This window comes from Pleurodeles waltl, chromosome 11 (assembly GCF_031143425.1).
Source record: "Pleurodeles waltl isolate 20211129_DDA chromosome 11, aPleWal1.hap1.20221129, whole genome shotgun sequence".
In the NCBI taxonomy this organism is placed as follows: Eukaryota; Metazoa; Chordata; class Amphibia; order Caudata; family Salamandridae; genus Pleurodeles; species Pleurodeles waltl.
This window is the reverse complement of record NC_090450.1, coordinates 562,314,092-562,339,283: the sequence shown is the minus strand read 5'-3', so window position 1 is coordinate 562,339,283 and position 25,192 is coordinate 562,314,092. Positions and strand designations below refer to the sequence as shown.

Genomic DNA, 25,192 nt, shown 5'->3' with positions numbered 1-25,192 from the left:
TGTTCTACTTTCATTGTATTACTGTGTGTGTTGGTACAAATACTTTACACATTGCCTTTGAGATAAGTTTGACTGCTTGTGACAAGCTACCAAGGGTTATCTTAAGTGTGTATCTCCATTGCCCTGACTAGAGTGAGAGTCTCCATTTGGACAGAGTGTAAAACTGACTGCCAACCAGAGACCCCATTTCTAACAGGGGGATAGTTAGGGGTAGACTGGCCCACATTGAATATGGGCCTGCTCTGACAGGTTGCTGCCCCGCATAAGCCCGTAGTGCAGGCAGTCACAGTGCAGCATATGCCAGACTACCTACTCTGCCCCCTCCCCTACCTGCCTTTCACACCAGCTTGCCACAGTCTCAACACTCTTTTGTGGCATTTCTTGCCTCTCCCCTTTCTTTCCTCTCTCATTTCTTACTACTACCCATGTCGAATTCCGCTCCTTCTCTTACCCTTTCCCTCACTAGGCTGTTGTTTGTATCCCTCTATGCCCTTCCTCTTCCTAAACACTGTCCATCTTCCTCTGCCCTATATTTCTTCCTTTCCTCTTTCTCTTCCTGCCCAAGATCTCCCCAAGCTCCATTCATGCCAGGTGGTGGTGAAGTCTAGGGTAGACGCTCCAAAGTGGAGCACCTGGAAGCGGCAACGCCATTGATGGAGCATAATCACTGAAAAGATTAGATTGTGTGTGTGTGTTTTTATTTGCACTCACAACTTGGCTCGTTTTTGGCTTGATGGTAGAGAAGAACTTCAGGCCGAGCAAAAGCCAGGAATCTGGATCGAGCCAAGGTCAAGCCCTCAGTGGGTTGCCCACCTCTAGGTGGACCGTAGGCACAACACTAGGCACAAAGATGCAGTGCATCCTGTTCCAATTATGTGTTTTGCACTCATTTACACTATATGTCAATTTTAGTGTAAAGTAATGACCAAAAGTAGGCACTGTGTCAAATGCAAAATCTTTGTAGTATTATACTTAGTGTTCCATTAGAAGTGGCACATTAATAAGGCACAGTTATACTGCATGCAGAATCATTGACACAAGGTGGTATTGCCATGATGTTACTGGGCTATTACGAGCTGTGACATCTAGAGTCAGGAATAACACGATTTTAGCAAATAGGTTTTTGTCCGAAAAGTCAAGGCCACAAAATTAGAAGTTTACTGTCAAAAAACAGAGTTACCAGGCCACCTATAATGAATACTCTAGTTCAGTGGTTCCCAACCTTTTGACTTCTGTGGACCTCCACTTCATCATTACTGGAACCAGGGGACCCCCACTGGATCATTATTAGAGTCTGTGGACCCACCAGTGAGTCATTACTGAAAGCTGGGAACCTAATCAGTTAATAATATTTAATTTTCTATGCAGTCGCGGACCCCTGAGGAGGCTTTGCAGACCCCCAAGGGCTCCATGGACCACAGAGTGGGAACTAATGCTCTAGTTCTTATCTTGGGAGCTGATTACAAGGGAGCCTGGGACAAGGTACTGTAATACTGCACAGGGTATTAAGGATACTGTGCAGTGTTCCTGGAGGGTAACTATGAGTGCCTAATTCTGGAATGAAGAATAAAATGGCGTGAGCAGTGTTACGGCCTCATTTTCTGCATGAACTTCCCGAATATGGCCAATTTTCTTAGAAATTTTCTGCCAAATGTTTCCAGTTGCGTACATGCCTGGAAACACTGCAGTCCTGTTTTTGTAAGTTTTTGTTGAAATCTGGATTAGCTGCCTACCTGGAATCACTCATGTCATCTTAAGCGTTTTTGGGGCTCAGGGCAATATATAATTTGGGCCCCCTGTTTATGACAACTTTGAATTTTAACACATTTTTTCTTTGTTAATTTATGCCCACATAATGCCAAACCACATTGATTTATGCTTAAGCTTCCAGAAATTGGGTCATATAAAAACAGCCAAAATATGTCTTGCGCAGGTTCCAAAAAATACTTAAAATGCCACGGCGTAAGAGAAAAACAGTGAGAGGTAGACGTAGGGAGAGAGAGGGAGAGAGGTGAGACAAAGAAGTAGTCAAGGTGAGATAGTGAGAAAGATCACTTTTCCGGGGACCCTGGGCAATTGCCTACTTTGCACACGCCCTAAAAGGCCTCTGGAATCGTTCCCTCTGTTTTGTTTTTGGCATTTTTCAGGATGCTAGTATATTGTTAATCAAAGACGCATCTACTTACCAGATCCAGGTGATTGGAGAACTGCTTGACCTTGCTGGGGTTGGCATACTCATTGTTAATGGCGCTCTGGCTGCCCAGCTCGCGCTCGTTGCCTGAGAGCGAGGCGTACTCTGCCCTCTGTGGGCTGCTGGACTTCTGGCTGACCTTGATGTAGAAGAAGTCCTCGCTCTTGCCCATCTTGGAGCTGGACTTGCCGTGGCTCGACTCCTGCGAGAAGCCGAAGCGCAGAAGGCCGTCCGAGTATCGGTTGAGCTTCTTGAGGTGAGACGACTTCCTCAGCTTATACTGAGAGCCGCGACAGTTGCGGCTGTTGAAGTTGTGGCTAGAGATGAGGCTACTGACGCTCCCCATGGCTTCGCGGCGCTGCTGGCATGTAGGTGGCGGTGGATAACCCAGTCTCTCAGCGCGAGGAGTGCACCGAGGCAGCCTGTAGCAGATTGCAATGTTCTCATAGCAGACGCCAATCTGTCTTCATGAGCTGCGGGCCTGAGGAAAAAGCACAACAGCAGATATACATGAATGCGGAAACTGCCACTTACAGATGAGAGACTGAAGGGTGATCAGGACCAAGGAAGCACTAAGACACACTAAGCAACTGAGAGCTAATGGCACAGCTACCATTGATGCAGCAGGTGCAGTGGTACCGGGGTCCAGAGACCTGAGCGGCACATTGAACCTTGCTTATTGCTGCATTTCACGGTTCAAAAAGGAGCCAGGGGTACATTTCGTTACTTGCTCTGGGGCCCCTGACACACTGGCTAAGCCCCTGCTAAGAGTAAAGCAGCAATTCATTCACTGTCCAAACGTAAGAGAACTCTTCACTCAACAGAATGCAATGTATATTTTCCTCCATTCCCCTCCTGTTTCACTTTCCTTTCCCTTCTTTGAAGTGATTTCACAAGCAAAGAGCACTTATCTTCCCATATCTTGGGGGAGTTGTTGCTCTAGTGATGTTTTCTTTACATCCTGGGACTTGCAGTTATGGTTTTATAGTTGTAGACACAGGACTACAAATCCCAGAATGCAAAGTAAAGACCAGGATTGGATGAGCCGCTCATGCACCTACCTGTATTGCAACATGTATGTAGCGCTCTCTGCCCCTATGTAGGGCGCTGAAGTACTTGCCTACATGGATAGGATGCTACAAATTGTTGGGAATTTCACTGGAAGTGTCTTGTCTTTTTCCGATCTGTTTCCATGTCATATGTGATGACCACCTGAGGCGTGGTTATCGTGTTATGGGATGCAGCATTTAACAGTGTGAAGGCTGAGAAAGAAGCTGCGCACTTTATGGCTTAAAGTAAGAGGGCAGCTTTGACCACTTCTGTGTGTCCCTTTATAGTATTTCTTATGACCCCTCCTATACTGCTGGCAATATGTCATGGCTTATAAATGGCGAAAGTTGCATGCATGAAGCTGAATCAAAAATAACTGAAAAAAAAGAAGATGGGGGCGGTGGACAGTGTATCAGAATTCCATTAAAAACATGTGTTTTTTATTTATATTTGTAAGCCACTTCAAGTTGCAGTTATTAAGGCACATAGTTGTGCAGGAAGTGCAAAACAGTGGGTGTTAATAAAATTGACATTTTAACGGATTAGAGGCTCAGATCTTACAGTCTAGGATTTTTCAGCATTTAACCATGAACATCTGATCTATCCCCTCAAGTTATACACACCTTAAAAGTCTTGGGGATAGACAGCAGAGCTACCCCTTAGCTCGTGCACATCTTAAAGGCGCGGGCATAAAAGAGGAACGATATCCTTCATGTTACATGGTTCGTGCAGGCTAAGCCCATAGATAGCAGAGCTGCCACAGAGGCTACGCTCATTTTACAGCCAAAAATAAAAGCACAAAGACAGCAGAGCTAGCTCTCATCTTCATAGATTATATATGCTGAGGATACTTAGTTTCGTGTGGAGCCAAATACATGATTACCTTCGCCCGCCGGGAATATACAGATAACACACGTTAAGTCTGTAAACAGAAGCGTCATTACCCAGGCACTGCAGACCCTACAGGCCCAGGACTCAGACAAGAAACCTATCGCACTCCGCCACTCTGACGCTACAGACAATATAGGCACAGGACTGAGACCATACAGATATCGCACAGGTCATACAGGCTAAAGCGTATAGGCAGAAGGGATAAGATTCACACGGTCCTCAGTAATGTTATTCATGCCATTTTTCTTGGAAACTTGTTTTCTAAGGCGCGTTTCAATGTCACCTTGCAGCGTCAATCTTAATTTGTATCATTATCTCAATTCATCCACTGTTTTTGTTACAGTCACGCATCAAAGGCTAATAACTGCGTCAGAGCAAAATAAACATATATATCCCATTGTCTCGACTGTGCGGTCTGCTCATCAAGAGGATTGGAGCTGATTGTCTGTTAGACCTTGGTCAAATGATGAGTCAGAATGGAAGCTACAGGTTCATTCAGTGCCCACACAGCTCTGCCGGTGCATCTCAGTCCCTGCCTGTAGTGCATTCGTGTATGCGAATAACGCAACATGCACGCAGCTCTGCCACTGAATCTAAATCAAGTTCCCCAAAGCATCTGCTCTGCACTTTCTTTCCTAGGTCGCCCAAACAGCTGTTTGTGCACTTCATTCCGGGTCCGGAGCACACCCTGATCTTTAATTGCTGCACATGCAAACGGCTCTGACAGCGCATCTCAATCCTCATTCGCATGATTGCATCTCTCCCAGTTCGCCCCAGTCAGAGCTCTGTGACCATGCACCACGAACCTGTCTCTTACCATAGCTCCTTTTTAACACAACCGCGGCGCGCGCACAGCTCTGCCAATGCACCTCAGTCTCCCAGTTCCCCTCAGTCAGAGCTCTGTGACCATGCACCTCGAACCTCTCTCTTATCATGGCTCCTTTTTAACACAACCGCGGCGCGCGCACAGCTCTGCCAATGCACCTCAGTCGTGCAGTGGCGTAGCAAGGATGCATGGTCACCACCAAAAATACCGCCTCCCCCTTCCTTGGTCTGCAGCGAAAGTAAAAGAAGGCCATAACTGGAAGGCAGCGGACCCTCACAGCCCGGAGCCCTAGCGCTATTACATCTCCAGATAAAAGTGCTGTCGTTGTACACTGCAGGCTCGCTTGCTGTTCTATTACTAGGACACACGCAGAGCTCCGGCAGTGCACCCCGGTCCTGACGTCCAGAAACACACAATAACAATGTTACCATTTCACTTCAGTAATGTACTGAAACACCCCTGCTATTTAACAAACACGACCCACACAACTCTGCAATCCTGTTAAGTCCTGCTCTTCTATGCCAGGGTCGCGTGCAGTGATAAAACAATACACCTCAAAACTCTTAACACTTTCTACTCCACACCGAGACCCACACAGCCAGCTCTCAGCGATACCTCAGTCCGGTGCTCCATCCATCCACGCTCCAGCCCCCTCGCCTCCTAACACATCCCTGCCTCACCCCCACCTGCTGTTCTGACTGCCCCCCGCCCGCTCCTCCCCCTTCACCCCTCCGCTCCCGCTCCCTTCACTAAGTGCATCTCCCGTACAATGGCGCCTTCCGTTGATTGCATTAATTACCCGACTCATTGTTGGCTGTCGCCGGATCCGTGGCTGGTGCAGCTCGTTCCCGGAGCTGACAAAGGCGCCTGCTCCCCGCCGCCCTCGCGCGCGTGCGGGACACATTTTCCCTCAGAGCGGCTGCGGAACGGAGTGTGCCGGCTTTCAGAGGCTGACACCTCATCTCCTCCTCTGTGCTCGACGATGCATGCAGCGCCCCCACCACATCTAACTCTTTTATCATTCCTCCCCCTCGTTCCTTGCAGGCAGTTTCTTCTTCGGGTGGGCGATAACTGAAATACCATTTCAGTGCATACATACATATATACACACTTGTCCATACGAGGTTAGAGGCGAGTACGCAGCAGAGCAAGATATAAATTTGCTGGCAGGCCCCACGGGTGGGACTGAGACAGGAAATAGGTCTGGGCACCAAAATAAAAGTGACCCCCCCCTCAGTAAATTAGGTAGCTAAAAAATGGCCCATAATTGTAAATTGGAGCAGTTTTCAAATTGTAAAGACATGCTTCTATCAGTGGTTCGCAAGGTGTGGAAGACTGTATGGATTTGAGCGTGCCAGGCAAATGTTTGTGTTAGCATTAGGAACATCAACAGTAAAGACCAGCCCAGCAGTCCATAAAAAGGCCCACAAACAGGCAAAAATAGCCCACACACTGTGTCCTATCAGGCAGTGACTGCAATATAGGCCAGTCCAACCCTGCAGGCACTTTTCTGTCAATGTGTATCTTTCTTCAGGCGGCTGGAACAATGTCTGACACTCAGTACCTGAAATTCCCTGAGCACTTGTTTCGTGAGGTATATTGTAATCAATTTCTCAAAGAATATATGATTATGATCTTAATTTACATAAATGCAGTTGGCTAAAGCTTACCTAAGGAGCTGGCTTTTGGCGGTTCTTACTGCTGGAGTGGCGACCAGAGATTGAGGCTCATACAAAAATGATGAAAACTATGATGAGTGCAATGTGGGTGAGATCAGAGAATGCAGGGGGGAGGCAACAAGAAGTACGAGAAATGTTAGTATAAAAGAAAAAACAAATTGGGTACGTCATACCCACTAGATCCAGTGCTTAATTTGTAAATAAAAACGTGCCGGCGACCAAAGCCCTCCTCTTAAACTTGCGGCTGCTGCAATTAAATGTGGGAACACGGAATACTGAGGCAGCATAATACTGAAGACATCTCGGGCCCCTTTAATTAATTTAAAGCTTTCTCCCTGCCCCTTCAGCTCACTCTAGCAGCTTTCTGCTTTCTACCTTTGTGACGCTTTTTCATTTTTCTCTTCCTCCGTCTTTTCCATATGTGTCTTTTGCTCGCAGCAAATGCTAGAGGCAGCAAAATAAGCGTTGGCCCTGAAAAATATGTGCTGGTTCTCAGCACCAGAAACAACAAGCACAAATTAAGCACTGACTAGATCCGCCCACTTCAACCACTGGTGGGGTTACCAAATACCAGCACTGTTTAGTTTTGATTCCACCTTGGGCCTGTTTCTTCTATCCTGTATTCTTCGTCTCTCTTTAGCTCACTTGCGCAGGTTCTTTTACACTTGTCTCTTGCTTTTGTCACTGTTTAAGATGGAGTCCCCAAAAATGAGTTCTGGTGTGGTCTACTTGCAATCCCCCCTCTGGTGAAAGTCACAATACTGCTAACATGCTTTTCTGGAGGAGCACTGCTTCCAAGTGTTAACACAATCTTACCACATACTTTGTGTGAGGTGGACAGTCTGCGTACAGGGGAATGTGTGGGATTTCTCTTAGATCAGAAATCATCAGGTGAAAACAAACATTGTGAGATTTTCAGGAGAAAAACAAAAACAATATGGGAAGACAGTTGTGAGAGACAACATCAGAGTTCTTTCTTAACAGTGATCTGTCAAAGGGCAGCTAGTGCACCTATCCTAATACTTTCCCAATTTTACTTTTTGTGCGATACACAAAATATATTTGATTTTAATTCTCAGTCAACTGATATACAATGGAGTAACACTATTGTGATCTAAATTCCTTAGGTTCGGATACGTTTTTTGAGTGTGTCGTGATTCTTTGGAGTTAATGCTTTTTATTTAGGAGATGCTTGACTAAATGATGCTGATATGTTCAAGAGAGGATACGATTAGAACTCTTGCAGGTTTAATCCAATGATTTGATTGGAGGTTCCATTTAAACATCATCAATTGGGACCAAGGGTTTTGATTGCATTGGCTATCTACAAAGGGAAATAGATATCGAGATAGACCCACATGCAAGGAACCATGCTATTCTACCCAGGTGATCAGGATCCTCCCAGGAGTTGCAGACAATCAAAAGTGGTGATCTTTCTATTTTTGCCTGTTACCACCAAAGCTTCTGTTTTGTCACTGTGTAGACACAGATACCTCTCCTTCACCAGAAGTAGAAGTGTGCGCTGGACTCAATGATCTTCCATTAGTGATTCAAGCTACTTTTTGCACTTTGAGATGGAGTTGATTTTTTTTGATGTACGGTTGAAACCACAGCTGACATTGAGAAATTAGTTTTGTAAGGAGCCACACATAAATATTAGAGCAATAAAGAGAGTAGAAGCTGCCATGCAGCCCATTTAGAACAGTTTTCACTCTTGGAATTGAGGCTCCAAATCTAATTAGCTTTAGTTCAGGGTTAGGTTTGTCACTCAATCCATTTTGCAAGCCAGCCAGGAGTCTGCTTTGGCCTAGAATGTCGTAGGCAAAGTCAATCAAATTATGGAATTCTACAGCCATGGCGTTGTCTGCAATGTTTGGGATTGGCTGCATTTAGCACATAATTAAACATCTTCCACTTAATGTATAGATTTTAACAAAACAATGTTTCTACCTCAAACAAATCAAAAGTAACGAATAACATAGTTACACTTGTTGCCACACAGTGGAAGCCCTTCCCAAAGCTAGACTGGTCATGTTCAGTTTCTTGGGGCTGTATTGAGTGTTTAAACTAATACTAATGAGGTGAAAATGTTGCTTAGGCACTGTTAACATAAGTAAAAATGACAAAGTAATGAAGTAATACTATCACAAAATGGTCCGCTTTACGCCACATAAATTATCTTTACCACATAATTTGGTCGTTCTCTGATGCATAATGCCAGTTGGTGTTGTCATTGGCCACAGAGATGCCTTCAAGGACCAGGACACTGGTTGGCATTTACTCTCCACCTATAGCTTTCACTGGTCAGGGACATATGTCTTGATGGTCTCTGTCATACTGTTGTCATACAGGATTCTCAAGCCCATAGACACCGTATATATTTCTGTGAGTTGAGAGTGCACACTTTTTGTGGCTAGTGCTAAGCCCTCCCTAGTTGTCATTATTCGTGTTTCTGTGATCAGCGAAAGGCCTCTCTCTTTCTGCAAAATGTATACTTCTGCACTCCAACCAATGCTCCACACCTGCTGTCACATTTTCAAAATTTCTATGATCTCCAAAAACCATCCACCCCTCTTGTGACGTCAGTCAAGGTCGGACGACCCTACTGGACATTAGGTTTTTCCCCGGGAAGTTGGAAGGGTGGTGGCCGCTTTTTTTTACTAGGGGCTAGTTTTGTAGCAGTGCAGCAGTTTTAAAAGCACTGGATAGTTCCTTACATATCCAACAGTTTTTAGGCAGCAATAAAATGCCAAGATAACTCTGGTGACTAATGTACCTGCTGGAGAGAGATCAGAGTTTTGTCTAGTGGCAGTTTTGACTCATCTAAGGTAGTGCAGAGGGTTAATATGCCTGTTGAAAAGAATGTATATGTGCAGATCACAGAACAGTATTTTATGTGCAGTGCTCAGTGGGATACTGCTTTTGTCACAAAGATCATTTTGTTACTGTGCAGTTCATAGGTTACAATCACAAACTTGGTTAGTTGGCTATGAACTCACATCAAAAAGCGACATGCAAACTGATTGGCTCAAGTAAGAAATGTATGTTTTTCCCCAGCCTTTGTTTATCCTAATTTTACTAAAAAAGTTTTGTTTGGATAGAAATAAATTGTTATTAGTAAAGTCAACCCTAACCATTTTGTTACATTCTGAAACCTGAGTTTATGTTTCCCCAGACTAAGCACTCTTAAAAAATGCCTACCAGTATGGATGACATGCGAATCCTACAGCTAGTAGTTCCCTTCGCCTTATGTAACATTTTCTTTACACTGATTTACACACGTCTGATTCATTGTGTGATGTAAAATGCTCAAGCACCCTACACTAGTAAGAGAGGAACTATAAAACAAATGAAATGCACGTGAGAGAGGGGCTACGGAGAGATGAGAGGCACTGTTTGAGGGTGATGGTAAGGGAATCATTCAAGAACCCTAATAAAGATTGGCATATCCCGATGCACTGTAAGGCCATCTTTTACTTTGCTTTTAAAACAAATACAATTGAATATATAATGAAACGTGTTGTAGAATGCACCATTTTTGGCATTTTTCCCAACTATTCTTGGGACGAGAACCCCCTCAAGCCCGATTGTAATAGTCAGACTCAATCACTTTGCACCCCATGGGGGCTAGTCTGACAAAATTTGCCAGAGCTGCTTTGGGTTCCTAGTCTGGCCCTGATGTCAATAGGTAAGTTCTTACTTAAGATTAGTAAGAAACATCTCTGTTCATATGATCAAGTTGAATTCCTTTATGATTGTTTGATATCAGGAGGTACAGTCTTTTTTCAGTCACAGGCGAGGTAGAACAGACAATAGGCCGGGCAACAAAATAAAAGTGTCCCGCATTAGTGAATCAAATAGGTAAAAAAGTGACGCACATTTGCAAACTAAGGCAGTTTTAAACTTGCAAAGACATGCTGCAAAGGTATTATGCAGTGTATGGGAGACTGCATGCAGTTGTGCCTGCCACAGGCAATGTTTTTGTTAATATCAGGGAAGTCAACAGTAAAAACAGATCCACCACTACATAAAACAGGCCCACAAAGAGCTGAAAATGGTCCACACACTGACCTGTAAGACCAGCCCTTTTGGCTCTGCCTGACTGCCCTGTAGGTCAGCTCATGCCAGATTTGTTATTTTTGAAATGGAAGCATTTAGTCTTCCTATACCTGCACCTCAATGTATTGTTTAAAGCTAAGTAATGTGGTGTACCATCCACAGGCCACCAAGATGATGGCAGAGTTTCCAGAAGATTTGTGAAAGATAGATGTCCCGCCTTATCAAACTTAGTGTCAGAGTCCCTATCTAAGTATAAATAGATGTAATGAAAACCTTTTATCTTAACTATAGAATCTTTTTACAAGAGCAATGCCATTCTTACCACTTTCAGTTGAATCGCTGTGCATGTTCTTGGCAGCGTTGTGTTACTAGGGGAGGCCTGTTTCTTATGCTAGGGCATGCATTTCTGTCACTGGATTTTTCTGCGAAGTTGCACGGCACTTGCAATGTTGGTAACACATTCCTAGTGAAAAAGAGCTTTAGAAAGGTGGCCCAGGTTGGGGTCTGACCTGGGTGATCACAGGACGTGATCACAGGATGCCACTAGATGCATTAAAGCTAACTTTCCCTTTTGCAAAGCTTACACAACATGTGCACATCATCTCACTAGGTCATCCTCTTCACTGCCACTTTTGTTTTGGCCTTTTACAGTGCTTTTAGAGTCAGTGAGCTGGTTGACAACTCTAAGCATGATCGGTCAGGAGTCTTGCAGTGATCTGATGTCCATATTGCGGATGACAGATTAACTCTCAGACTGAGAAGGTCTAAGACTGATCAAGTGGGCAGGGGTCCTCTCACTGATGTCTAGGTAGCACCCCCGTTACCCTTACATGCCTGGTTTTCCATATGAAGGCGTATCTTGCGTAGCTTCCTATTGGGGCATGGTCCACATTGTTTATTCACCAGAATGGTGTTTGCCTGTCACATTACAAATTCTCTGCTGTCTTGGCAGTAGCCCTGAGAAGCATTGGTTTGGACCCTTCAGTGTATTTCTCACACTCATTTAGAATATGAGCAGCGACCTCTGCAGTGGGTGTGGAGCTTTCACAGCAAGAAGTTAAGAGGATCCGCAGATGGTCATCTGCATATTATAAACACTATGTGTGCCCTCAGCTTTTGGAGTAAGAAGATTGGTCTGCATGGTCATATGATCTTTCTTGGTTCCTTACACCTTTCTTTTCTCTTTTGGCTAGTAGGTATACCGTCTAAGATTGTATGGGTGCTCGGCCATTCTTTCTTGCGGCAGACAGTATTTTTACTGCAACAGCTCCACAGGCCCAAGCCACTTTCCCTCCAGAATGTTTTCTTCAGATGGTTCAGATGTCGGTGGCCTCAAGATATCACTGCTAAGTGGCCTAGTAGAGGACATGACAGGTCATGTGGGACTGCAGTTCCCAGACCTGGTAACTGCATCTTGGAGATAATAGTTCAGCTGGACTATAGTTCGCAAAGACTTGAGAGAATGCATCTTGCAGAGTTTGCATGGTTAGGACGCACATCTCCTAATGCTGTTATTGCCTGGTCCCACATTTGTTACATCGCATTTAGGGTGAATAGGTCAGGCCCACGGCCATGAAAGTGCTGGAGTGCTGTTTGCAAAAGTGGAAATGGTGAAATTGTGCCAGAGACCTAGGCGAATGTTGAACATCCTGCATAAACAAATCAGCGGTGAGCACTTTTAAAAAAGATGGAGTGCATTTTATCAGATGCAGGAACCAATCTCTTTATTAATGACATCTGGGCCTTTTCACAGTCACTGTTCTTTGGTGGGGAGGGTGAAAGATCTTATTGCCCTGTTCGCCCTTGTGGAGTTTTAACATCTCGCAACAATAACTCTTCCCAGCAATAGAGGGACTCTCCTTCCAATACTTTCAAGGTCGGAAACAAGGTAATGGGACAGGAGCAAGAAACCAGATCCTGGGAGGGACATTCACACCAGCTCAGGAGCTTCAGCTTGTGGTTTATCAGTCGAGGGCATGAGGCTGCCACCCATGGTCTCACTCCCTAGGCGGCTCCGGAAGGAGACAGGTGTTGTGGGGGCAGGACCATGACAGTTGGTCAAGGGTTTGAGATGGTGGTACTGCCCATCTGGGACTCAAGTTGTTTCGTCTGTGTGGTCTAATTAGGATTGTTTTTTTTTACTTTGATGCTGAAACTTTACTTTCTTCCTTCTCATCCCATTAATTAAACTCTTCATGTACTTTGCTCTGAATGTGTTCCATAAAATTTGCACAATGTTATGATCCATAACTGTAGATTAGAGCTTCTTTGTTGAGATTTAAATCTGGTTCTAATAACATTGTGTGGTGATCTCAGTCATTCTACATTCTACATTGCACTGTGGAATGTTGAATGCTGAGAGACACCGCAGGGCAATTCCAGAGCAACAGTTGTGGAGAGCGGTCAATGACCGTGGCCAATAAAGATCTATCTCATACTAACTTTGTTTTGATATTTAATTGTATGTGTTACTACCACAAAATTGGCGATGAGCTGGCCACAGTCAAGAACCCATGTGCAATGTTTCCGGAACCCGAGGGGTGATGTCTGACAGAAGGTCGTGACGGACATACAGGATGTTCTGCGTACGTTCAGACCAGTTACATTGTTTTTTGATTTTACACTCCGACTAAGGATTAACTTAACGTTCCGATAAAGGCCTGGTATGGCTATTTATCTAGCTCATTCTACATTTCAATGGTTGTTACCTTTTGCTCCACTCTCCAGTGTCTTCAGCCACGCGCTGCAACTGCTGTGAGGCTTTCACATGCGTTCACCCTCGCCTGCAATGAAATGTTTACGCTCAAACACGTATAACAACTGCAGTACATGCAGCGGCCATATTTTGGGAGAACTGTTCAGTTCTTCCAAGCGATCTGCACGCTATGTTTCAGGTTGTGCATTGCACTGAGGAATTTACATAGATCTGCACGCTTGACTTTCAGTATTCAAATTGCTGGCATTCTACAATTCAGGTTGTGATTTGCATTGAGGAACTATAGCGATCCGCACACTTGATTGTCAGTATTCAAATTGCTGGTCGCTAGTTACATTTAAACTTTTCAGCTAAATAGCGATCTGCACACTACTAATGAATACTTGTTTTAAACAGTGTTCAGTTCCCAAGCTAACAAGTGTGTGTGGAATTGTTTTTTTTTTTTAAATTTATTTCCTTTTCACGTCATGCAGAGCATCAGCGCTCCGCCACCATTTTTACAGGCACCTGGAGATCCACCAATACCTTGGCGAAGTTGGTATAGGGCCTTTACTACATATTTAGGAGCTGTTGGTGGTAACAGATATTGCCCAGAAAGGAAAAGATTCTTATTGGAGCACAATTTGGGGTTTGAAGGTCAATCTGTCTATGAACATTTACCAACCTACGAATTACCAGATGATGAAGAAGATGATATTGATGAGTATCAACTTACTGTAAGAAAACTAGAAAAGCATTTTCTTGTCTAACCAAGTTTCATAATAAAAATACAAACATTTTTCAGGTGAGCACAACATCAAGATGAATCAATTGACAGCTATGTAGCAGTGTTACACATGCTTGCTTCGGAATGTGAGTTTGAAAACTTTACTGCTCAACTCATTTGTGATCAAATTGTAGTACACTGTTGGGATAAGAAAGTTCAAGAAAAGCTGCTTAAGTAAAAAAATCCTTCTTTGACAGAAACAATCGGAATTGTAAAAAGTATAGAAATTTCCCAGAAAGCATGCCAGGAATTATCACAAAAAGAACACATTGGAGTAAGTGCAGTCAAAATTAAAGGGCACTCCAGTGCGTACGTTAAAGAACAAACCAAGAGATCAACACAGAACAAAGGTAAAGAGGAATTTTTCAACAGAAGGAACATATGTTTCAGATGTGGTAATCCCAGCCATGCTAACAGCACTCACTCATGTCCAGCCAGAAATGTGAAGTGTAGAATATGTGGAAAATTAAGATACTCTGCCAAAGTATGTCAAAGTGGTAAAACATCTGATAAAGTGAATGTGATTGAAGAACTTAATGCAAAAGAAAGTTCAAGTGATGAGGTGAACAACAAGAAAGATGTTATACTAAATGTTGAAAAATGAAGATATTTTATTTATAAGGAACAATGTGACCCATGGTTGGTGTAAGAAAGTTCACTACCCACAAAGTTACAAGCTTACACTAAAGTGCCAGATGAATCATCGGAAGAGAACAACGGTATGTTGATGCAGAACCATAAATTCATTCCACCTATATGTTTAAGAGACAAGATTATTGTGTTTGCCCATTAAGGACATATAGGGCAAACCATTATGAAGAGGAAGATAAGAGAGTGTTACTGGTGGCCAGGCATGGATCTGAAATTAATTATGTGTATGAGAAGTTCTGTGATCTGTGCAAATAGTAACAAAGTGTTGAAAACTCAGCCAACACCTTTGTCACAGAGTATTTTGCCTTTGGGACGCTGGATCAAGCTGACCATTGATTTTATTGGTCCTTTTAATACTCTAGCAAGAAGATCCAGATTTACGTTTGTGGTGGTGGACTATTATAGCAAATGGTGGGAAGTAGAGTTTATGGAGGAACCTAATACTAATGCAGTTATTAAAAGCTTGAAGAGATTATTTGCCAGAGAAGGAGTTCCTAATGAAATAATATCAGACAATGAGGTACAATTTGTTTCTAGAGAAATTAAAGAATTCTTGGGAAGTTATGCTATTCAACCCAAATGGGTAGCTCTTTATCATCCACAAGGAAATGGTCAGGTGGAAAAAATGTATTGAACGCTAGTTTAGTGCATACAATCGGCAATTCAAAACAAAATGGAAGTGAATGAAGCAGTGGAGGGCATGTTGTGGTCACATCGCTCCTCTCCAAATGTGGTTATGGGAGTGAGTCCGTTTGATGAAGTGATGAGAGGTGGTGCTTCAGCCTTTAAGCTGTGTCCTGCTTGGTTGAAACAAGGCAAGGCTAATCCTGATAATGTCAAGCCTTTAGATGAGCTCATAAGACCACATGTTCAGGAATTTCAAAATAAAATGGAAGATGAATATGATGCAAAGCATAAGGTACAGGTAGAAAGAACTGAAATTAAATTAGGTGATTGGGTACGAGTAAAAGATCCCACTCATGTGGCTAAGGTGTTGTCCAAACTCAGAAGTCCAGAGAGAGTAGATGTGGTTTCCAAGAATGCGGTACGAATCAAAGGTCATAAATGGTGGAATTAAAGCAGAGTGGTGAAAATTGAGAGAGATTATGAGAGGGACACTTGGGGGGAAATTCCTGATGTTATTGAAGAGACTACTAGGATTAAAAATCACGGTGAACAAGAATCGAAAAAAACAAAAGTGGTTTGAAAGTGAACAATGGAGAACCAATGAGTCACAGAAGCAAAAGAATTGTTAAGAAACCTGCTAGATGTTGTGATGTGTTAGTTTTCATTTATAGGGAAAGTTTATGTAGTTTGAAATGCATTTACATTCAGTTGTCGTTTACTTTATCTTTAAAAAAAATATATAGTATATGTTAAGATTTATCCTAATCTCATGTATAATTTTATATATAGAAGGGAGGTGTTGTGGTGATCTCGGTCTTTCTACATTCCACTTGTCACTGTAGAATGTGGAATGCTGAATGCTGAGAGATACCTCGGGGCGATTCCAGAAGCAACAATTGTAGAGAGTGGTCGATTACTATGGCCAATAATGATCTATCTCATACTAACTTCATTTTTATATTTAATTGTATGTATTACTACCACACACTGTCATGTTTGTGATGTGTTGTGAAATAGATATGACCTATATCCATGCCATGGCGTAAAGTCTTGTCAATTAACCTTTTGTGTGTGGGTGGGAGGTATGGTTCAGAATGGGGGCCTCCAGGTACTATTGTCTCACGGAACACCAAGGTCCTATTTCAGTGTTACAGTTGGTATTTAACAGCCTTTGATTGCATCGCCTATTTCATTGTCTTGTCTCTCCCCAGACTGAGAACTCAGTAACAATTGGAAAGTAATACTTCTGTGTTTCGAGCTAGTCCCAGTTTTTCCTTCCTTTACTGTCTTTGGTTTCCTAGCAACCACTTATTTTGGGTCTGACTTGTACTGCATCCACTGTTATCAAATGCCATTGTAGTCATGCGGTCCAGTACATATAGCAATAGATATGAAGGCAGGCAGGTATATTAGGACTTACAGCATGCTGCACTTACTGACACTGTGTCTCTATGCAAGCACCTGATGTAGTATAACTCACTGTACAAGATGAAGATCAATATGACTACTGATCTGGGGAGGAAGTGGGTTAGGGCACAGCCACAGCGTTACAGACTGGAGTGTGTTAGAGGAACACACAGGAAATACGCGCACCTGCCTCAGAGACATTTTAAACCTTGGACACAGAGCTCTCACTCTCCTGGCAAAGTGATCAGGACAGTTCAGAACATATTGGGACAGCCAGAAACCTCCCTCTCTCCTCCTCCCGCTGTGTGTGTCTCTCTCTTTCTTTTTTTTGGTTTCATATTCTCTATCTCTCTCACCAATCAGTTTATTCTCACGCTGCTCTATACCTCTCTTCTCTAGCTACCTGTCCCTGTCACCTCCCCATTTCATCCACTTTGTCTCATGCTTCTCTGCTCACGTCAACTCAACTCTTCCCCCACCCATTTCTTTCTACCCATCTCTACATCCTTGTGTCCCTGTGTTTATTCTCCTATCTTTGCTTTCTCTGTTTGCAGCCAGATTGCCAAGGGCCCTAGTCCAAGAACCTAGGCATTGTGAATGACAGCCAAATCTTGATGACCAATGTCAATATGGTGGCATCCACCTGTTTACACACCCCAAGCAAGTCCTAAAACAGCACCCACTGGACATGCAAATACCCATTATGCAAGTTCTCATCAGCAGACTGGACTAATGTAACACATTTATGGTGGCATCACTTCCAGACTCACTAAGAGGTTCCAAGTCATACAGAACACAGCTGCTACACTCCTGCTCAAACTATCACACCTCAGTCACATATTCAAGCACCTCAAAGACCTGATGATTGATAAATCAACCATCTTGAGGCACATCCTCATTATTATTTTTATAGGTGTGTCTTGAAGGGTAATAAGGAATAATATTGTAATGCATGCTTTTTGTTACCATTGAATAAACTTTACAGATTCAGTAGTTTTGTAAAACATTATGTTTATAACGTGTTGCTGGAATGAATATGACCTATGTACCCAAGTCAGACCTTGAGTGGGTATTTTGTCAGTTATTCTGTTGATTTGGAGGGGGGTGGAATCAAGACTGTGGGTTTCCAGGGCCAATGGCTATAAATCACTAATAGGCCAATTTTGTCAGTAAAAATACTACTTTGTACCATTGTCCCTCTCTTTCTTTGATGTGCATATCTTGCCCTGGATTACCTTCTTTATATGGGAGTAGGATGTCACATGTGTGTGTACGTATATCTTTGTATTTATGATGAAATCAAAGCACTGCAATATTCAAGGCAGAACATTTACTTTACATGTTGAAAAACTGCCCTTTTAAATGCACGTAACAAGTGTAACTCTTCTTACAAAATGTCATTTTGACTGATTCATAGGTCAACTCAGTGTTCAATTTGTAAAAGAATGAGAGTCAATCATTCCGGAAAGCTTCTTTCAGAAGCCCATGACTGGTTCTATTAAATGTCAGCATACCGATTACCAAAGTTGAGCAGTCTAATCCACTATCAGACACTCCCTGCTCCTTTATTCCACTCCGCAGACCCCTGCTTTCTCATTTGAGACAGGTTTTCCATCTTTCTCTTTCTTTCTCCTTTGTACATTTTTCCTTTCCAGCTCTCTGGAAATGTCTGATGAGGGAAAAAAGTGCTCGTCCCCAAAAATGAGTGCTGGTGGCACCCCACCGGCAAACACTGGCTCAAACTAAGCACTGGGTCAGCTCCTTAATATGTTGAAAATTCACATGTGAATTACATTAGTAAAATAACTTACATAATCTTTTCACATTTCCATTTGGGATAATATGTAGTTTATTTTTTATACATTTGAAAATAGCAGGACGGAGCCACTACAGTGCTCAGCCTATTTCTCTGTACCCGCCCAAGGGATCACCCTATGGTGATAAAAAGATGCTTACCCACTGGACTTCTAAGCAGCATGCTTCATCATAGAGTCCTCATCCAGATGGGATGAAGTTTGATAGCCAAGGGAGGTTTTTGGCTATTGAGGGGGACCCTAGATTTAAGATGGTATAGAATGTCATGAGGGTTAATTTTATTTCCATAGGACATCTTGCCAGAGTTAAAAACAGACGGGGATGCACTAAGAAAATTAGTATCCTCTGTATCCATGGGTAAACATGTGTCAGCCATCACACCAATGCCTTCCTGGGATAGTTAGTTTCTGTCAGACCACAATGATCCCATTATTATCCTTTTTGTGTGCATTCAATTGTGAAACTTCCATTCACCGTATTCATACATGCCATGCTTACTAACCCATTTGGTTCGCATTTTTTAGTAACATCCTACTTAGAGCGGCACAAGGGTAAAGAGGAAGGTGGACCTTGTAGTCAAATGTTCGTCAAAAGTCTCTTCCCAGCCATGAACCTATTTGGTTCTGCCTTGTCTCTCTTCCCCAGTAGCCTATTTTTTAGTCATCAAATAGTCAGGAATCCTTTTCAGAGGGCCAATAAAAACAAAACATGACCATAAGGCTCTTAAATACCTGCTTGTGGTTTCTATTTGAATATATGGACTCTTTATCATATATTTACTTGCTTATATTACACACATTGCTATTTTTTAAACTCATCCATGACTGTAATTGAGGGTGCAATATGATTATGACAGTCCTTCACATGCTGAAGTAACATTGATTGACATTGCCTATACTATTTTTTCCCTTGCTTATTTTTATTAGGACTTGAACCCTGCGGTCGGGGTTTAAGGGATGGCAAGTTAGGGCATCCAGAACTGGTTGGTTGGTGCAGCACAAAATAAATAACTACATTGCTAATTTATTGTTATTAAGTTAGGATAAGTCATTTTATTCTAGTGTCTTTCCCATGGACCATTATGCTTCTGATTAAGGGCTTTGTCTGTGGCACACATGTCATCTCACATCTCCATTGAAATGCTCTTATGAACTGACCCCACCAGTAATTTGGTGGATCTGATTCCAGGAAATGTGTTTATTTCCTAAGATACCAATACCTCTAAAATGCTGAAAGGGTTTTGATAGACTGAGTTAGGTTAACATTTTAGCAGATATTGCTTGGCATAACCCTTCTTCTACCTTCCCATCAAAGGCAACTGCCTTTTGTGAGATTTTTCTATTTTTTAGCAGACCATTGCACTTATGACCGCATGTTACAAGTGAATTGCAATGTAGAGCAAACAGATGGGATGGAAGCCAGTCTGTGTGGACTGGGTCCTTGCTGCCTTGTGAATGCACCACACAGGAAGGGTGCTTGCACATTCCAGTTCTGTCAATATACCTGAGAATCACCATGCCTTCCTCAAAAAGGCTGGGAGTGCACCTCACTTTGACTATACACATGACTTTGACTCATTAGCATTGTTCAATGTAGCTCTTCTCCCTACTAAATGTCCTCCTCATTTTACTTCAATTTTTCTGGGCAAAATGAAATGCCCGTGAACTGCGCTTATAGAGCCAAATGACCACTAACCTGAATTACAGCTTGAGCAAATTGCTTCTATAGAAGCATTTTCTCCCCACAAAATTCTCTCTATCTTCCAACATGTGAATATGAATGTCAATGTAATGAGTTTTAGGAGAACATGATATAATGTAGTTAGTTTAGAATATTGAGTAGATACAAAATGCTTTGCTTACTTGGGGTGGGAACAGGGTTATTACAGGAAAGGCTTATCTCCTTGGAAAGTGCAACTGGTCTATGTGCATATTCAGTACAAGTCTATTCATTCCAGTAAAGACCTCCAGAGATCAAGTAGACTCTCATGTCAAGTATGAGCGACTGATCAACTCTTTTTTAACTTCAGGACTAGAGTCAGTGTTTGTTGTCTCCCAGCCTCATGTATTAATAAAAAAACTATACATTTTATATATATATATATATATATATATATATATATATATATATATATATATATATAAAATCACTAGCAGTACTAGGCCCAATTGTGTTAAAACAACATTAGCAGTCTGTACACATAAAGAAAAATAATACTTTCCCTCCCAGCACCCTCATGTCGTGCCAAAATATTGTCAGCACGAGACCCATCCTAGGGATTATACCTTTTCAATATCACACAGTTATAGGGTGCACCCCGGTTCACATCAATAGCAGCAAAGTGTACGTACAGAGAATTACAGCACTCTTAAACAGCTCTGCGGCATAGACCTCATAGGTAAAACCCAATGTTAACCGTGATAGTCCTCTGACAAAGAAACAACTTGTATGCCAACACTGCCGTGCAGTGTAGTAAATTACCAGCAATCACTTCCACTCTATGCGGTGCCACGGATACCAGGCAGGCTAGTATATCATGCACTTGCCACACTTGCTTTCAGCACCCTAATGTGGTGCACTGATATCTGGCAGGTTAGTGGTCACTGCGCTTGCAGATCCCCCTGGGTCCAACCCTTCCTCCACCCTCCAACCAGTTCCTACTACCCTGTCCCCTACGAGCTGGAGATGAGAGAACCTTTTCCCCGAATCCAATGCCACTTGCAGCTGGAGGTACACTTATTCAGTATCCCAGGACAAAGTTGGGGGAAGAAAGAGATAAAACCTATCAGGCAACAGTCGACGAATAGCGCTTTGGCCACCACTTGCGAAGTTCACGCAGGGCTCTTAACACCGTGCCTTCTGGCGTGGGCCTGGGTCTGCCAAGCACGAGGGCAGGGTCGCTTTGGGATACACGCTGTTGATAGTGGTGCCCATCGAAGCCAGGCACTCCAATACACAAAGAGTTACCAATCCTGTTACCAACCTAGGGAGGGGGCACAACATCGGGGCATGATGACTTGAGTCACCCCAGACTGTCCTGGTTGCCTACGAAGAGTTACCAAATCCACTCCTCCATGGAAGGAGGCACAATGTCTGGTGCACAATGGCTTGACTCGCACCAGAAAATTCCGATCGCACACGAAAAGTTACCAATGCTGTATCTCCATGGAATGAGGCACTACGTCTGGTGCGTGCTGACTTGAGTCACACCAGACAATTCCAATTGCACATGAAGAATTATCAATGCTGCACCTCCCTGGAATGAGGCACAACGTCTGGATCGTGGCGACTAGAGTCACACCAGACAAATTTGGGAACACAGAAAGAGTTCCAATCCTGTACATCCCAGAATTGAGGCACAACATATGGTACGCAATGACTTGAGTCACATCAGACAAATCTAGACACACACAAAGAGTTCGAATCCCATACCTCACTGGAATGAGGCACAACATCTGGTGCTCAATGACATGAGCCTCACTAGATGAATTGGGTAACACACACATAGACCAAGTTCAGCTGTGCGACATGAGGTAGAATGCAACACTGCTCCGGGTATGCCCCCACCTCCAAGGGTTGCAACCAGTGAAACAGACACCGCCCACAATAAGCATGCAGCAGGTTGTCATGCAAGAAAAATTAGTCACGCTCGACAAAAGTGGGCCTACCGGGGTCTGCTCACTATCAACAAGACGCTTATGCATGTTGTGGCCCCATGATGAAGGGTCACACTACTTGAATGTGGGCAGTATTGTGAAGGCTCCACACCAACCAAATCCGGTCCACACTCACACCGCTGCTACCAGGTAACATCCAGCAGACGACGTAGACATTTAAGAGGGCAATGATCTCCAGATGACACAGATAAAAGATTTAGGTCCCCCACAGGAAGTCTTTGATATCCCTGAGACCTCCACAAGGGAACTGGTGGAGACATACTTCAGGGTGTCACACAGCAGCAACCATTGGCACAGGCCAGCCATGAAGCAGGAAGGGTGCGCAGTCCCTTCCTAGGGCAATAATTACCCCTTGTGCACAACAGATTCTTCTGGCAGTGTGCACCACATGGTCCAGGGTCTTTGTACCACATTCCTGCAGTGTAACTCTTCTTTGCTGCAGTGTGGCACCAGTAGATATACTGTAATGTGCCTTTGGAGTTGGGCGAAGTTCAGAGGGTTCCTCTTTGAAACCTTTGAACCACAGATGCCACCCTAAATTTCAGTCCTGTTTGCCATGGGGCTGTGGAATGCAGATCTTAATCTTAAATTGGGCCATGATCTAGCTCCGAGAGGCTAAGTGTCAGAACCTCTCATGCCAGTCTAACCAGCCAGATCCATAAATGGCAGAGGTCTTCATTCCAGTCGTATGCCCAGGTTTTATAGATGTCGCTGGGACATGCACAGATGTGCTCCTTCCTCCCCAAGTGTGGACTTGAGTCGAATTAAAAGGCACACAAAGCATTTTAGGGCAGAGAAATGTCTTCTTTCTAGAAGTGGCATTTCTCTATGATTATTGACAAAACCACTTTAGCATAGAAAGGGTTTTGTCAGTACGAATCCAATGATAGTAAACAATATGAGGCTGCTCTACCGTAATTTACTGTTGCAGCTAGGAATAATTGTAACACTTCCCCCATCTTGAACTACGGGCAGAGCAGCTATCCTATGTAGTACATGGGTATTCTCCCGGGCATATGTGCCCTTGCACACAAACAAGCCTGCACTGGCAGGCTGAACAAGTTGTTAAAAGCACCATGGTGCAAGTACACACACACGCCTGCTAAGACAGGTGGGATACATGTTTAAAAAAAACCTATGATACTGGTGCACACACATAGGCCAGCACTCCTTCCCTACGCATGTGGGAAGGTGCGCATGCACTTTCATACTGTACTTACAGTGGAAAAGTGCTCAGGGCCTTAGGTCCACTAAAGGGGAATCAGCAGAACCTTACAATTAGGACCTAGTTTCTATAGAAAGAGCTTTATTGTTTTGCTTTGGTGCCGCTTGACAAATCTTCACAAAATTTCCAAAACGTATGCTTTGCTAAGTTCTGCTTCTGTTATGAAAGTTTCGGGGTAATCTGTCAAGCGGTGGTCGAGAAAAATGGGGGATCCCAAAATGCGTTTCCCCATTCATTTTTCCATAGGACTTTAGACAGCTCGAACCACTGAACGGAATTACACCAAATTTGGAACTAAGCTAGATTCTGTTACGCATATCACGCCTTCGTGATTTGGTGAGAATCCGTTCAGTAACTTCATAGAAATTTAGGGCCAGAAAATATAGATATATAGGGACGCGGAACCTCTGTAGATTCAACTGTCGCTGTGCTGATATCTGATTGGTTGGCACACTTCAGCAAGGAAGTGTTGGCAGCAATGTTGGGACTTAGCTTCAGTGGAGTCCCAGAAAAAAAGATTTTATTTTTAAAAAGGGGCCAGGGTTGAGTCACCCGGACCCCTTAGTCCTCTTGCTGGGGTATTGAGGGACCCTGCCAGGGCTACAAAACATTTTTTTGAAAAATTCCAAGATTCTTTTTTTCTAAAACGCGGTCTCCTGCACTTTTTTTAGTTGCTCCTGAGTGTGCCAGGTCCCAGGTCATCAAAAAGGAGGTGGGCACACAGGGACCTCTCCTTAGGCTTTACTAAGCCCTGAGGACTGGCCCCTCCCTGAGCTGAATGTGCAAATAAGAGTGGGAGGGCAATGGCCCCCCTGCACACTGGTGACCACCACACCTGGGCCAAAAATGTTTTAAAGTAGGGGGGGGGAGGCCCGATGGCCTCCCCCACAGCCCCGGGGATATCCATTATTTAATGGGGGGGCCTGTGTCTCCCCCCGGCAACCTGGGGACCACCATCCCCCAGGGCTTCACTTTATTTGGAAGGCAAAAACAAATTTATTTGTGGGGGGCATACACCCCCGTACTGCACCAGGGCCACTACCCCCGGGGCAAATCCTTAAATAAAAAAAGGTTCCCTTGTGGACCCTCAAGCCCCAGGGATCACCAATGTCAGGGCTATACGTGATAGAGGGGGGCCATGCAGCCCCTCTCCTAAAGCCTCTGATGGCCCTGGGGACTCCCACCCTCCAGGGCTGGCTCCTGCTATGTCCGGGGTGCCCACCCCCATGGCACAGCTGTTTGCTGTGGCTTGGCTGCAGCTCTGCAGGTGCAGTCAAGTCATAACAAACACTCTGCTGTTTGACAGCAGGACCTTTAAAGCAGGTCCCGCTGTCAAACAGTTAAGATTCCATCTCTGTCCTCTGCACGCGTGCAGGGGACATAGATGAAATGCTTCAGCAATCACAGAGCTGATGTCAAAGCAGCTCCATGCTTGTTGAAGCAATGGCACTGCAAAGAAATCCTTAAGCCTTCCCCAGCAGTGTCAGGAAGCCCATAAAGGGCATTTTATTTAAAATAACATCTATTTAAAAAAAAAAAATATATATATATATATATATATAGGGAGGGATCCGCAGGAAGCCCTTAAGGGCTCCCTTGCAGTCCCAGATAG

At 43.7% G+C, this 25,192-nt stretch overlaps 1 protein-coding gene across 2 annotated transcripts in view; it reads right to left on the bottom strand.

The window, feature by feature from the left end:
* The window catches only part of LZTS1 (leucine zipper tumor suppressor 1), a 233,033-nt gene that overhangs the window by 38,276 nt on the left and 169,565 nt on the right, over positions 1-25,192 (bottom strand). The window contains exons 1-2 of one of the 2 annotated variants that reach the window (XM_069213997.1): positions 5,574-5,631; positions 2,187-2,672 (exon numbers count right to left, since the gene is read on the bottom strand). In XM_069213997.1, the coding sequence (XP_069070098.1) occupies positions 2,187-2,537 (351 nt within the window). In that variant the 5' untranslated portion in view covers positions 2,538-2,672; positions 5,574-5,631. Of the gene's footprint in view, positions 1-2,186; positions 2,673-5,573; positions 5,632-25,192 lie in introns of those variants that run through there. The other variant, XM_069213996.1, reaches the window with a different exon arrangement.